Source organism: Urocitellus parryii, chromosome 14, assembly GCF_045843805.1.
Source record: "Urocitellus parryii isolate mUroPar1 chromosome 14, mUroPar1.hap1, whole genome shotgun sequence".
Taxonomy (NCBI): domain Eukaryota; kingdom Metazoa; phylum Chordata; class Mammalia; order Rodentia; family Sciuridae; genus Urocitellus; species Urocitellus parryii.
In genome coordinates this window covers 20,505,072-20,522,434 of record NC_135544.1, presented here as the reverse complement: position 1 = coordinate 20,522,434, position 17,363 = coordinate 20,505,072, and the positions used below count along the sequence as shown (strand labels likewise).

General features: G+C 33.5%; 1 protein-coding gene across 1 annotated transcript in view; it reads left to right on the top strand.

Annotated features, from left to right (window-relative positions):
* Positions 1-17,363, top strand: part of Sgcz (sarcoglycan zeta) — a 452,049-nt gene that overhangs the window by 428,711 nt on the left and 5,975 nt on the right. The window contains exon 7 of the mRNA XM_077792646.1: positions 16,483-16,606. Within this exon, the coding sequence (XP_077648772.1) occupies positions 16,483-16,606 (124 nt within the window). The remainder of the gene's footprint in view (positions 1-16,482; positions 16,607-17,363) is intronic.

Genomic DNA, 17,363 nt, shown 5'->3' with positions numbered 1-17,363 from the left:
TTAGGGAAGGCCATCAGGTGGAATCCCACCAGCCAAGCCCACACGGACCCTTGGGCTGAGCACGGGATCTCAGAAGGGGAAGGAAGCGGTACAGTCCCATCCCCCACAGCGGACACTCCACCGAGGCAGGCAGCGGCCACCATCCGGGAAAGCTGAAGGATACACCGCCACTCTCCTTCAGAGTGCAACATCAAAACAGCGGACACTCCATCCAGGCAGTCAGTGGCCACCATCCGGGAAAGCTGAAGAATACACCACCACTCTCCAACAGCTTGCAACATCAAAACAGCCAGCAGCAGGACCCCAGAGATCCAGGCCAACTGATTCGCGCGGCCTGCCCCGCAGCTACAGAAGGCGTGGCGCCTCAGAGAAGCCATTAATTAGCAAGCAGGGAGGTTAGGGACTGCCATTAGGTGGAATCCCGCCAGCCAAGCCCACCGCCCACTCCCGGAACAGGCCCAGCGATCTGCCAGCATTGTAGTCACGACACCCCAATTGGAATAGGGACAGAGCAGAGCCGCCTTCCACTCCCGGAACAGGCCCAGAGAGCCGCCAGCGTGGTAGACACGTCACCCCAATTGGAGTAGGGGCACAGCCGCCGCCCGCACCTGCAAGGGAGACTCTTCAAGTATACAAGAGCAACATAAATAAAGAGGGGGTAAATTTCAAAACACAACAGTTGCACCAAGCAGAAAGAAACGCGAGCAGTATGAAAAGACAAGGAAAGAAAGGACCACAAGCAATGCAGGTCAACTCAACTTTAGAAGAGGTAATAGCTGCAACAGATGGAATATCAGATAAAGAGTTCAGGATATATATGCTTCAGATGATCTGGAGTCTCAAGGAAGACATGAGACAGCAAAATCAGACAATGAAAGATCACATTGACAAACAAATCCAGGAAGTAAAAGATCAATTTCACAGGGAGATAGAGGTAATAAAAAACAAACAAATTGAAATTCTAGAAATGCAGGAAACAATAAACCAACTTAAAAACTCAATTGAGAATACTATGAGCAGAGTAGATCACTTAGAAGAGAGAACATCAGACAATGAAGACAAAGTATTTGAACTGGAAAAGAACATAGACAGCTCAGCAAGTCTGCTAAGAAACCATGAGCAGAACATCCAAGAATTATGGGACAATATCAAAAGACCAAATTTAAGAGTCATTGGGATACAGGAAGGCACAGAGCTCCATTCCAAAGGAATAAACAGTCTATTCAGTGAAATAATACGAGTAAACTTCCCAGAATTGAAGATTGAGACAGAATCCCAAATCCTAGAAGCCTACAGGACGCCGAATGTGCAAAATCATAAGAGATCCACACCTAGACACATTATAATGAAGATGTCCAACATACAGAATAAGGAGAGAATTTTAAAAGCTGCAAGAGAAAGAAAGCAGATTACATTTAGGGGTAAACCAATCAGGATAACAGCTGATCTCTCAACACAGACTCTGAAAGCTAGAAGATCCTGGAATAACATATTTCAAACACTGAAAGACAATGGGCTCCAACCAAGAATCGTGTATCCAGCGAAATTAAGCTTCAGGTTAGAAGATGAAATTAAAACCTTCCACAATAAACAAAAGTTAAAAGAATTCGCAGGTAGAAAACCATCTCTTCAAAAAATCCTTGGCAAAACATTACAGGAAGAGGAAATGGAAAACAACATTGAAAACCAACAATGGGAGGTAGGACAGTAAAGGGGGGAAAGTAGTCAAAGAGGATAACAAATCAGGTTTAGTAACATCAATAAACAAATATGGATAGAAGAACAAACCATATCTCAATAATAACCCTAAATGTTAATGGCTTAAACTCACCAATTAAGAGACACAGGCTAGTAGAATGGATCAAAAAACAAGACCCAACAATATGCTGTCTACAGGAGACGCATTTGATAGGAAAAGATATACATAGACTGAAGGTGAAAGGTTGGGAAAAATCATATCACTCATATGGACCGCGGAAACAAGCAGGAGTGTCCATACTCATATCAAATAAAATAGATTTCAAGCCAAAGCTAATCAAAAGGGATATAGAAGGACACTTCATACTGCTCAAGGGAACCATACACCAACAAGACATAACAATCATAAATATATATGCCCCAAATAATGGTGCAGCTGTATTCATCAAGCAAACTCTTCTCAAGTTCAAGAGTCTAATAGACCAACATACAATAATCATGGGAGACTTCAACACACCTCTCTCACCACTGGACAGATCTTCCAAACAAAAGTTAAATAAGGAAACTATAGAACTCAATAACACAATTAACAACCTAGACTTAATTGACATATATAGACTATACCACCCAACATCAAGTAGCTACACTTTTTTCTCAGCAGCACATGGAACCTTCTCAAAAATAGACCATATACTATGTCACAGGGCAACTCTTAGACAATACAAAGGGGTAGAGATAATACCATGCATCTTATCTGATCATAATGGAATGAAACTGAAAATCAATGATAAAAGTAGGAAGGAAAAAGCAAGCATCACCTGGAGAATGAACAATAGGTTGCTGAGTGATCAATGGGTTTTAGAAGACATCAAGGAGGAAATTAAAAAATTCCTAGAGTTAAATGAAAACACAGACACAACATATCGGAATCTATGGGACACATTGAAAGCAGTTCTAAGAGGAAAATTCATTGCTTGGAGTTCATTCCTCAAAAAAAGAAAAAACCAACAAATAAATGATCTCATACTTCATCTCAAAATCCTAGAAAAAGAAGAGCAAAACAACAGCAAAAGAAGTAGAAGGCAAGAAATAATTAAAATCAGAGCTGAAATTAATGAAATTGAAACAAAAGAAACAATTGAAAAAATTGACAAAACTAAAAGATGGTTCTTTGAAAAAATAAATAAAATTGACAGACCCTTAGCCATGCTAACGAAGAGAAGAAGAGAGAGAACCCAAATTACTAGCATACGGGATGAAAAAGACAATATCACAACAGACACTTCAGAAATACAGAAGATAATCAGAAATTACTTTGAATCCTTATACTCCAATAAAATAGAAGATAGTGAAGGCATAGATAAATTCCTTGAGTCCTATGATCTGCCCAGATTGAGCCAGGAGGATATAGACAACCTAAACAGACCAATAACAATAGAGGAAATAGAAGAAACCATCAAAAGACTACCAACTAAGAAAAGCCCAGGACCGGATGGGTATACAGCAGAGTTTTACAAAACCTTTAAAGAGGAACTAACACCAATACTTTTCAAGCTATTTCAGGAAATAGAAAAAGAGGGAGAACTTCCAAATTCATTCTACGAGGCCAACATCACCCTGATTCCGAAACCAGACAAAGACACATCAAAGAAGGAAAACTACAGACCAATATCTCTAATGAACCTTGACGCAAAAATCCTCAATGAAATTCTGGCGAATCGGATTCAAATACATATCAAAAAAATTATACATCATGATCAAGTAGGATTCATCCCTGGGATGCAAGGCTGGTTTAATATACGGAAATCAATAAATGTTATTCACCACATCAATAGACTTAAAAATAAGAACTATATGATCATCTCAATAGATGCAGAAAAAGCATTCGACAAAGTACAGCATCCCTTTATGTTCAAAACGCTAGAAAAATTAGGGATAACAGGATCATACCTCAACATTGTAAAAGCAATCTATGATAAGCCACAGGCCAGCATCATTCTGAATGGAGAAAAATTGAAGGCATTCCCTCTAAGATCTGGAACAAGACAGGGATGCCCTCTCTCACCACTTCTGTTCAACATAGTCCTCGAAACACTGGCCAGAGCAATTAGACAGTCAAAAGAAATTAAAGGCATAAAAATAGGAAAAGAAGAACTTAAATTATCACTATTTGCAGATGATATGATTCTATACCTAGCAGACCCAAAAGGGTCTACAAAGAAGCTATTAGAGCTAATAAATGAATTCAGCAAAGTGGCCGGATATAAGATCAACTCGCATAAATCAAAGGCATTCCTGTATATCAGCGACAAATCCTCTGAAACGGAAATGAGGACAACTACTCCATTCACAATATCCCCCCAAAAAATAAAATACTTGGGAATCAACCTAACAAAAGAGGTGAAAGATTTATACAATGAAAATTACAGAACCCTAAAGAAAGACATAGAAGAAGACCTTAGAAGATGGAAAAACATACCCTGCTCAAGGATAGGCAGAACTAACATCATCAAAATGGCGATATTACCAAAAGTTCTCTATAAGTTCAATGCAATGCCAATCAAAATCCCAACAGCATATCTTGTAGAAATAGATAAAAGAATCATGAAATTCATATGGAATAATAAAAGACCCAGAATAGCAAAAACAATACTAAGCAGGAAGTGTGAATCAGGCGGTATAGCGATACCAGACTTCAAACTATACTACAGAGCAATAGTAACAAAAACAGCATGGTACTGGTACCAAAACAGGTGGGTGGACCAATGGTACAGAATAGAGGACACAGTAACCAATCCACAAAACTACAACTATCTTATTTTTGATAAAGGGGCTAAAAGCATGCAATGGAGGAAGGATAGCATCTTCAACAAATGGTGCTGGGATAACTGGAAATCCATTTGCACCAAAATGAATCTGAATCCCTATCTCTCGCCGTGCACAAAAGTTAACTCAAAATGGATCAAGGAGCTTGATATTAAATCAGAGACACAGCATCTGATAGAAGAAAAAGTTGGTTATGATCTACACGCTGTGGGATCGGGCTCCAAATTCCTCAATAGGACACCCATAGCGCTAGAGTTAACAAATAGAATCAACAAATGGGACTTACTCAAACTAAAAAGTTTTTTCTCAGCAAAAGAAACAATAAGAGAGATAAATAGGGAGCCTACATCCTGGGAACAAATCTTTACTCCACACACTTCAGATAGAGCCCTAATAACCAGAATATACAAAGAACTCAAAAAATTAGACAATAAGATAACAAATAACCCAATCAATAAATGGGCCAAGGACCTGAACAGACACTTCTCAGAGGAGGACATACAATCAATCAACAAGTACATGAAAAAATGCTCACCATCGCTAGCAGTCAGAGAAATGCAAATCAAAACTACCCTAAGATACCATCTCACTCCAGTAAGACTGGCAGCCATTAGGAAGTCAAACAACAATAAGTGCTGGAGAGGATGCGGGGAAAAGGGCACTCTTGTTCATTGCTGGTGGGACTGCAAATTGGTGCGGCCAATTTGGAAAGCAGTATGGAGATTTCTCGGAAAGCTGGGAATGGAACCACCATTTGACCCAGCTATTCCCCTTCTCGGTCTATTCCCTAAAGCCCTAACAAGAGCATGCTACAGGGACACTGCTACATCGATGTTCATAGCAGCTCAATTCACGATAGCAAGACTGTGGAACCAGCCTAGATGCCCTTCAATAGATGAATGGATAAAAAAAATGTGGCATTTATACACTATGGAGTATTACTCTGCATTAAAAAATGACAAAATTATAGAATTTGGAGGGAAATGGATGGCATTAGAGCAGATTATGCTAAGTGAAGCTAGTCAATCTTTAAAAAACAAATACCAAATGACTCCTTTGATATAAGGGGTGTAAACAAGGACAGGGTAGGGACGAAGAGCTTGAGAAGAATATTTACAGTAATAAGGGATGCGAGGTGGGAGGGAAAGGGAGTGAGAAGGGAAATTGCATGGAAATGGAAGGCGATCCTCAGGGTTATACAAAATGTCATATAAGAGGTAAGGAGGGGTAAGTCAAGAGAATACAAATGGAAGACATGATTTACAGTAGAAGGGGTAGAGAGAGAAAAGGGGAGGGGAGGGGAGGGGAGGGGAGGGGGGATAGTAGACAATAGGACAGACAGCAGAATACATCAGACACTAGAAAGGCAATATGTCAATCAATGGAAGGGTAACTGATGTGATACAGCAATTTGTATACGGGGTAAAAGCGGGAGTTCATAATCCACTTGAATCAAACCGTGTAATATGATGTATTAAGAACTATGTAATGTTATGAACGACCAATAAAAAAAAAAAAGAAAAAAAAAAAAAAAAGAAAATTGAAATTTAAAAATTGAGGCAACCGCTCCATATATATCATTAATTCAATAAATAAGTTAACATTTGGGAGTTGATAATTATTTGTGTAATTAATATATGATAGGTAAATAAAATTCCTAGTTGTTACAGCATTTTTATTTTTAAAAATCAAAATAATAATACAAACAAGAAAAAGAAGTTGCATTTTAAGTTAGATAACCGTATTTTTTGGAAAACATAATGAAAATATTAAAAAAAACTTACTTCATAAAGAGTGTTGTTTAGCTATGGATAAGCAGAAAAATGTTCAAATAAAAACAAAATAGAAAATTTTCATGAAGAAAGCATAGTTTTAAAGTAATAAATTTGCAGACTTTTATAGTTCTCTGCTAAGATTTCCTAAAGAACTCAGTTTCTCACTAATTGAGAAACTCAGATTCAATAAACTAGTGAGCAGTATCAGGAGAAGACCCACTTGATGTGATCCAAATCTTGCTTTATAAGCACAAAACAATAATTACTTATTCTCTACAAAAACCAGAAGGATTGAGGAGTGTTGAAGGACATATGTAACAGTGTCTCATAATATGCTATAGTGTTGATCTATAGATCCTTCCCAATCGGGAATTATTTTATCCCTCTTCACCTATCAAGGTTGTGCATTCCATTAAAATAGGATCTATATGTTTATTCTGTATCTTTAGAACTAACGTAGCCATTGATATATTTCATATATAATAATTTGATAATTTTTTTAAAAAAATTACTTACTTTACCAAAGCAAAACTGAATAGTGGAAAAACCTAAATAAATGTGATATAAGGAATACGGCAGTTATAGGACATGTGGTTAGCACTGATAACAATTACTTTTGGACTCTTTTAATATAGACTTTAGTCCCAGAAAGATGTACCACATGCCCCGACTCATATATGAATATAAAAAGTTAATCTCATAAAAACTAAGTACAAGAACCTGGGGACAATAAAGGGAGGAAGGTATAGAGGGAATATTGTTAAGTGGGTACTGAGTTATGGTTATGAATAAGAAACACAGTTATACTATTGCATACTAGGATGAATACAGGTAGCTATACACAATATATTCTTAAAAGCTAGAAGAAAGGTGTTTGAATATTTTCACTATAAAGAAACAATAAAACAGATATGTTTAACCTGAATTTACACAGTGAACAATGCATCCACATATTGAAATATCACATGGTACCCCATCAATATGTGTTAATTTTTTGTTTTATATATGTTAAAAAGAACTGAATTTAAATTTAAAAAATAAAACAAAGACTTTCAACTTCATAAGTTATGTCAGAGTTTAATAATTCAATTTTTTAAAAATATTCTAGGTTCTAAAATAAACACTTATATTGCTTTCATAACTGTGTACTCATTTTACAATTTTTACTATGAGAAGTCCATTACTAAAAGAGGAATAAGAACCAACTGCTGTTTTAATTATCTTGCTGACATGTCTCTAGATTCATAAGGGTGAATATGAATTAAATTCTAATTATAATATGTGTTTCTGGTTTTCATTTTCTAATCATTCATCCATTATTTAAACATTGAGCTGGGCTAAGCTTATCGTCTACTGCTAAAAGCAGATTGACAACCCCCAAGATGAGTGTTACTAATCTAAATTCCAAAACTGAAACAGAAGCAAAATACAGTAATGATTGGGGTATTCAATTATTCATTTGTGTACTGCAGATTAAAGCAGAGTGTCTGAGAAGGTTTTTACGAGCCTTGCTGACAATTTTCTGTTCAGGGAAATAAGGAGTACTCTTGTTCCCACCTAATGCTAAACAAGGTGAGATGGGTCAACCAAGTAAAGAAAATAGTTGGTGGAATAATTAACTATGTTGTCTTAAGTTTTATAATCATTAAGAATAAAAGACTTTAGAAAAAAACATTTCAAGAGCTTGTAATAAAATGTAGAAAATACTTTGAGCTGAGTTCAGTATAATCCCAGTGGTTTGGGAGGCTAAGGCAGGAGTGATGGCTTGTTCAAAGCCAGCCTCAGCAACTTAGCCAACACCTAAGCAACTTAGAGAAACATGTAAATAAAGAGATCTGGGGATATGGCTCAATGGTTTAAACACCCTGAGGTTCAATCCCTGGTATCAAAAAAAAAAAATTGTAGAAACGTGGATTTCTATGATTTGCTTGTTCAACACATTTCAATTCCAATGAATATCGAATATGTGCCAAATTTTGTGCCAGGGTTCATGAGCACAACAACTGTTTTGTTTCAATGATAATAATTATGCTAGGTCTAATTTTCTTTGATTTACCATATAAAATGATATTGTTTTGTGGTGGGGAGGGGTCTATATTTTCAAAGGCTAAAAAAATACATGCTGAAGAGTTGAAAAGGGCATAAAAGTCTATTTGCCAGGAGTACTCCAATTATTACAATCCTTCCTTTCTTAATTTCTTAAGTTAACATGTAGTTAAATTATTATAGTTCAAAGACTTTCTGTACCTATGGTGAGAAGAGATGAAGCCCATTATGTAACTCTCATCACCCAAAGACAGCTTGGATCTGAGATCTATTAACCGTTCCAAGAAAAAGGAAAGAAGCTGTACTCGGAATGTGTAATATTAATTAATATTTGATCTTATAATTGGCATCTCTAAGTCATTCTCATTCTTGTATGAACATAATATAGAAGTGAAATGCTAATGTTTTCAGAATCCAAATTAATCTCTGGAAATACATAACTCTAGCTTATATTAATACTATATTCAAGAAAGGCTAACATTTATTCAGTCAGTACTAACTATTTTGCCCTGATGCATTCTGCCAATGGTAGTATAAATTGTTTTACTAGTAACTTTCTACCTATAAGAAAATAAATAAGTAAACACACATACATGCACACACAGAGAGAATAAGCTAGTATATTTCTTTTCTCCTACTTTCTCTTTGTACCCTTTCTTTCCTTTCTTCTTCTCTCCCCACCTCCCCAGTCTCTCTCTTTCTCCTTTCTTCTTCCCTTCTGTTATTTCATTCTAAGTATGTATTTATGTATTTATCTAGAATTAACAAATGAGCATTATGAGAAGCTTAATTTAGTTTGCAAACTATGGCACACAGAGCAACAATCAAGAAATATGTGTAATCTACCTTGAAGAAAGACACGCAATGGGAGGTATGAGTGAGCAGAAAACAATAAAAACAAAACAAATCATGTGATTTGCTCCTGAAGAAAGCTAACCATACATAGTCTGAAGTAACAAGTTATTGCTCTTCTTTTATGTTCAAGTCACAGTTTGCATTAATTTTGATGTCATTGTTTTTCTTGACATAGTTTTCTGTTCAGTACATGCCATTCCATCATTGACACTGCAAATTATTAATGGGTGCCTACTGTGTCTTTTGCACTGTATTAAATATTTCGCAAGAACAAGATGCTTGATACTCAAGTTCTGCTCAAGTTGCCATTTGCAAGTTAGTTTTAAAGAGTGTGAATTCTTTTGTTCAGAATGTTGAGAATGTTTTCTGGAGAAACAGGCCATATAAGTTTTCAGATTTGATCATTGCATAACACCTTAAAAACAAAATCTCATTGGGATTCTAGACTGATGTCAGAATCCAGAGTAGGAAAAATATGAGCAGAAAAATATTACTACAATGACTACATTTTGCACAATTTAGTGCTTGCAAAATTCTTGTACACATAGTTGCCATTGGGTGATCACATTATCATCACAGAAAGGATCAGAAATTCTAGCAGATTGCAGGTACAAGCCCACCTTCTCTACATATCAACCTGTGTACACAAATAGATGGCCTTGTGTTTTTTTACAATTGTAGTGTTTTTGTTTTCTCTTTTGGTGTGTGAAGATCTATTTTAGTAGTCTTTTGTATTTTTAATATGTTCCTGATATATTTGTCAGATACATTCAAAGTGCTTTCTCATAAAAAATATTGGCTATAATTTTTTCTGTAAAAAATTATAATTATACATATAAATTAATCTATACAAATAATTATATATGCCTGAATACACATTTTATGCATATGTGCCTCTTATTGTTTTCCTTTTTTATCTTCGGGGCTTTCTGTCTTCTTTCAGAAGTTATTCTTTCTAGATTTACATGTTTCCTGTGCCTTTTTACAATTTTTTTTGTAATTTATTTTGTACAGTTATTTATTCATTTCTTAGTTTTTTATTTGAAATAAAGAAAATTAAAAATCATTTCCTCCTAATTTTATTAAAATTACACTTTGTAATTTATTATTTCAATATTTTGATAGGTAAAATTAAAAATTATTTTTCCAGAATATGTTAAGAATAGAACTTTATTTTCTGCAATTCAGATAATCAATGTATTAAGCATAATTTGTTAAATAATATAATGTTTCTACCCTGAAATAATTATTGCATTTTTCAGATTTTAATTTCTATTAAAGGCTTTTGAGACTCTCTTATGTTCCATTAACCAAGTTTTCTATTTCTAATACCAATATAATTTTGTTTCAATTATAATAATTATGCTAGGTCTAATTTCAAAAAGTCTCACTTTCTCTCTTTTGTTGGGATTTGAGTACTGGGGATTGAACTCAGGGGCACTCAACCACTGAGCTATATCCTCAGCCCTATTTTGTATTTTATTTAGAGACAGGGTCTCACTGAGTTGCTTAGGGCCTCCCCATTGCTAAGTCTAGCTTTGAACTCTCAATCCTCTTGTCTCAGCCTCCTGCTGGGATTATAGGACTGTGCCATTGTGCCTGGATTACTTTCTCTTTATTGAAAATTTTTGCTAAGCACCAACTATACTTATCTTCCCCAAATTTTTAACATACTTTTGAGTTTAAAAAGACTCTATTGAATTTCTGTGGCAATTTTAATACATATATTTATTTTTAAAACTATTGCCATTTTTATTATCTAGGAGTTTTATTTCTGAAAAACATACCAAATTTTTGTATTTTCAGACAAGTAAAAGATATTCTTTTTATGTTATATTCTTAACTCTGAAATAATTTTAAAATACTGATTATGTGAAATATGGTTTTCATAGTAAAATAATAATTTAGCAGCAAAAATCATACATTTTTAAAAAGTATCCTTATATGTCATTAATGAACATTCATCATTCCTTTTTAATATTGTCAATGAGAAACATCAGGAAGAAAGAACAATTTTCATATTTATATTTCCATAACATTTTTCATATAAATTTTATTAGGAAAACAGATATTTAGAAATGAATAATCTTATAAGAATATGAGACCATACCTTCTTTTTCAGTCTCTCACTGTGGAAACATTCAAATGCACCCCAAATTGTAAGCATCCACATACCCACCATGTAAATCAATCCACTGAAATTGTCTTACATGTATTTAATCATATATATATATATATATATATATATATCCATTCTACCATACATCCAACAGTATATTTAATTTTTATTTATTTCAACATTAATTTCACATATATGTTCCCCCCTGATCATTTCAATGTGTATATTGGGAAGTAGTATTCAAGATAATTTTATAGCTTCTTTTCTTTTTTTTTAAATCATGTAATGCAATTGCACAAAGGTCAATTGTGCATTCACTGAGTTTTGACAAATAAATAAATTCGTGTAACTCAGATACATCTAAAGATATAAATTACTACCATTATTTAAGACCATTTCTTCATGTCCATTGAACCTCCACACCACACACAATAGTAATCTGTATTGTCACTTTTTTCTTAAGTCATGGATTAGCTTTGTTTAATACTAAAAATAAATCAATCAAGCCATATGTACTATTCTTTGTAAAATTTCATTCACACCACTTATCTTTGACATCTGTCCTTGATCCTATTTGCATAGATACATTTTTCTTAATTATTGTTGATCACTGTTCCATTATATGAACATTAAATATCTGTGTGTGCATTTGCAAATGACATACATGGTATATTTCTGCATATATTAAATTTTGTGTAAAAATGCCAAAATTCTCCAAAGGATTGTAGTCTTACTTTTCCATCAAAAAAAGATAAAATTTTCAGTTTCTGCTCTTCCTAACCAATATGTCATGTTAGCAATCTTGCTGATCAGTCTTTCTAGTGGATATCTACTGGTATTGTTTATAGCTGTTCATTATCTGATGGCTAATAATATTAACTACTTTTTCATGTATGTAAGTGTATGGGACAACTATGTATCATTTTAGTTTGTTCAAATCTTTTGTTCACATTATGTTTATGTTTTTATATTTAAATGTTTGAGTTGGGAATAATTTCTGTTTCTTTATGTCAGTCTTTTGTGATATATGTGTGTTTTGTGGATATTATTCCCTATTCTCTGTTATATATTCACATTATCAATGGTTATTTTGAAAAAGTGCTCTTAATATTGAAATCATAAGCTATATTTTAAGGCATTTACTAGTTATTACTTTTTTTACTTTTATTACAATCTTTCCTACTTCAAATTCACAGAGATATTTTCCTTTCAAAGTCTTATGTTTTAGATTTTTTTGGGCAATAATGTGCGATAGAGATTGAGGCTCATCTTGTTCATAGATATTGCTAATTATTCTAACATCATTATGGCCTCTGTCAAAAATCAGATGACCACACAAGTAAAAATTCATTTATCTTCTATTTTATTCCATTATTTTGTTATGCCAGCATGATCTTGATTACTATAGCTGTAAGTTTTTTAGTTGTCTAACATTGTTTTTCAACCTTTTTTTTTTGCAATCCTGGCATCTTTGCACTAGCTTCATAAACCTGAGAAAAACCCAAACAACCTAATGTTCAAGTACTTTGTAGATAAAATATAGATAATTGGAGAGTCCACTTCTTAGTATTAGTGTGATGATTAAGAGATCATCAATTCAGAGTTTTATATACAGAAAAAGTTTTCATTATGAACATTAGCTTTTTTTACATTATTACAATTATATGGATAACTAACAAAGAAGATAAATTTAATGTTTTCTTTTGACTGCAATATTCTATTTTTAAAGTGTTTTATGACTATAATTTTATTTATTCGAATAACTGAGCCCTGGAGAATTTAAACTGACTTAAAATTTGAAGTAGAATTCATGTATAGTTATTCAGACTCCTACACTTAATCCTCTCATTAGATTGACATAACTCTTGCACATAGTAATTAAGTTTCAGTGAGTTTATACCTGGATTTCACAGACTACTTCTTGGGAATAATTTGCCTGACTTTATATTGTGAGCAACACTTTCAATATAGAGGACACTTTTTTATTTTCCTCCAATTTATAATGTAGCTTCTAGAAGTACAAAGTTTCTAACAAATGCCTTGGGAAAATATTATTTACAAAATAGTCAAGGAAATTTATAATTACAAAGTTATCAATCTATTTTGATAAGCTGTCATGGCTAGTAATGCATGATGCTTATTTTTGTTTTAGATCTTTTAAACATTGTACCTAAACCTATTTGTTCTATAGTGTTCTTTGCCTAGTTAACATAATCATATGACTACCTTAATGCAATCTCTTTTAAAAGAGTGATGGAGGGGCTGGGATTGTGGCTCAGCAGTAGAGCACTCGCCTTGAATGGGTGGGATCCGGGTTCCATCTTCAGCACCACATAAAATAAAGGCGTTGTGTTGTGTCTATCTGCACCTAAAAATAAATATTTAAAAAAGGAGTGATGGAATTGCTTGCACTTAAAAAAAGACAGAGATGATTTTTTTTTAATTGTCAAAATGCAGGAAGTTCAACCCTCTTAGAGTTTAGATGGAGGCATAGAGCAAAGTTTCTACAGAATTTGTGGGAAGAAATGAGTTTTTTCCCTATTTAGCATTGGATACATAGAGACAATATTCAGCTCCAGATAATTAACGTGTGAATGTGTGTGTAAATGTAGGTAATCATGCAATTATAAACATTGACATTAGATGATTGGCGTATAATGCATCTGTAAATGTTCACAATAAATTTTTCTGTCCAAAATAATGTCAATCAGAAGTTTTTTTGATCTCCATATGTATGATTGTCCTGTAGTGACTTTTGCCCACAAGGAAAAAAATACATATTTGTTTATGTTCAATAGTCAAGAAAGCTTAGAAAAATAGCTTAAATCTTGCTTTAACTGTCATATTCATTAGAAATATTTGGCTATTGCAATGTGTTCATTTGAAAATAGAATTAAGAAATCCTTCAAGTGTTCTAATAATTGTTATTTAATAATTTTTTTACTGAAACTCTTCCCATAATTAATTTTAAATTTTATATATATATATATATATATATATATATATATATATATATATATACACACACACACACACACATTACTTTCCTGGATACTGAATATCATTCAAAACAGACAGTGCTACTTCATAGCAATTATATTATTACTTAATGATCAGTACATTTAATTTTATCAAGACTAACAAGATATGAAATTGGAACTTGTTTAATTCAAAGTCTTAATTACTTCAGCACTTGAGCAATTTGACAATATTGCAAAATTGCCACCACTTTAATAATGTTTTAATATACCCTGTGATGCATTAATATATGTGTATTTAGCAGTTATGTCTTCAGCCAAAAAAAATTAGTTTCAGAAGAAATAAAAATATTCTTTTAAAATCTAATTGTATCTTTGACCTCTATTGTACTAAATATCAAAAAACTAAACCCAGTCAATTAGTCAATTTAGTTCTTTTTCCCAGAGCTTGTGTCATTGTACCAAAGGGTTCACACTGTGCAAAAGCATTTGTTCATTGGAAGCTTGCTAGATGCATGTTGGCATTTGCTAAGAGTTTCTTCTCTCACTTCCTTCACCTTAAGTCACTGTTGTTTTCTTCTTTGGCACTCTTGTCCTCAGTTACTCTGAGACATTAATCATTACCCTCCCCTAAACCTATAACATCAAAAGAATAAATACCCCATCACCTTGAACTTTGCCTCAGGGAGCAGAGCAGAGAACTTTTGAGACCAATATGTTGATTTTCCTCCAAGTTTTCTCTATCCAGTAAATTAAAAAGCACTGCTTAAATGAGTGAAATGAGCAACAGATTCTCACTGCTCTCGATAGTTAAAGTTAGTTAAAGTTCAGAGCACAAAAAAAAATTTCATTGAACACACACACACACACACACACACACAAAAAAAAAAAAAAAAAAAATCTCCATTAGGCTAGGAAACTCATCCTTTTATCACAGGTTTCTGGCTTTTGTGTGTTATCTTCCAATTGTTTTTTTCTTTCTCAGGCTGATCTTACTCACTTTGAACATTTTACTGGGGCAGTAGACATCATTTGATATAAAAACGTACTATTTAATTAATTTCTAGAGGTACAATGTGTACCTTAAAAGTTTTCAAGTTCACAAAATTTTACTGCACACTCTTCAAAGTTAGAGCATTAATGATTTTCACTCCAGTTTTCTTCTTTGTGAAGCTGGAACTTTTTATTAAGGAATACGTACATCCTAAATTGTACCAATTTATTTATTAGAACTTCATCATTAATATTGATAATATATAAAAGATTTAAAAATGTAAACTTGTCTTGACCTACTTTTTTGTGAGCAGAGAAACAACATAAGAAATTGCTACTAAATCATTACAAATGAGAGTAAATAATTGATATGAACAAATGAAGATTATATAATGAGCCTAAAAAACCATACTAAAACTCATTTTGGGTTTAAATCCTTGCTTGAAATTGCAAAGATTTTATCTGTGCCTGCCCATTATTTGGTTGGTTGCTTGTTCTCAGTTGACTAATTTAAGTTCATTGCTATTTTCCTCTTTTCTGTCAATATTAAGTCCCAAGTTCTCAATTTTGCAACTAGCTAGGCACAGGTGCATTAAAATAGTTTGAAAATGTTCATCACAATCAGTGCATATATCCTTTATTATCAGTGAGAATAAAACTACAGATAGCCCTATACGTAGGACCCTGGGACAATACAGACTATTTTACATGTATAAGCTGTCGTGTAAATAGGACATTGGATACATAATAGACATGGTGTGTAGAGGTCAACCTCTTAAAACTCAAGGCAAGATAGAAAGGGACAAAGCTGAATTTCATACACAGAACAATGAGGGCAAGTGGGCATCATTTCTGCTGCCCAGAACATCTGGTCAGTGCATTGTATATTACTATGTAGTATTCGGCTGTGTCCTAGGGTCCTATTTTCTACTGTTGATAATTTGAAATACAGTGCATTCTCAAAATGAAATGACAGCCAATTTCTAGAACATGATTTCATGAATGCATTTCTTATAGTACTTTTCTTAAAAGGATAGACATCTAAAAACATAAGAATTATTTCAAAGTTACTATAAGTGATGTATGCATTGATCAATTTAAGTTTTTATAGCTGTTGCTTATATACATGGGATAAGTGGGTTAATGATTTTTTTTGTTTTTGTTTTTTTTCATCATTTTTTTGTTCCCTTAGGCTTGAATCACCTACCAGATCCTTGATTATGGAAGCTCCTCGTGGGGTCCAGGTGAGCGCTGCTGCAGGGGACTTCAAGGCTACCTGCAGGAAGGAGCTGCATTTACAGTCTACGGAGGGGGAGGTGAGTCCCCAGGAGAGCCATTGACCCATTTATTGCTGAGTTCTCAGGATCTATGCATGTGGTTCTAGTGTGACATAAATAACTGCTTCAGGAGTAGTAAGCTTAAGTATGAAAATATTAATACTTGAACCTGAAACTTGCTAAAACTAATACTATTTTCTTAAGTTACAGCTCCACTTATTTTCTACTGAGATATTCAGTCACATGGCAATTTAAAATTGGTCATTTCAATTCTTTAAGTCACACCATTAACACATAAACATAATTAATATTAAGATGATATCAAGAATGAAGACAGTCTTTGTTTTCTTTGTTCTCTTTTGGTCTTCAAAAAAAATAAATATCCTGATTTATGCATTATACAATGTTTACATATATCAAGCATTGCATAGTATCCAATTAACTTGTACAACTTTTCTGGTTTTATTTATCATTTAAAAATAAATTAAAAACAAAAACAGAAAGTTTCTTCCAAGGAGGACTTTGGATATCAGCATTTTTGTTTCTGTAGGAATAGCATCTACATTTGTCTAGAAGGTAAATAAGAGATTATTTTACTATTTGTTTTGATTTTTATTTCTTGGATAAGGACACACATGTTAATATTTCTCTTTCATGCCACTATCTGCCCTGAAGAGTCTCCTTTAAGTCTTGTCGTTACTTTAAATATTATCCATATTCTCACAGCCTGGTGTAAATAACCCTTTGTGTTTGATGACCTCCACCCACTATAATGTGGGATATTATATATAGCATA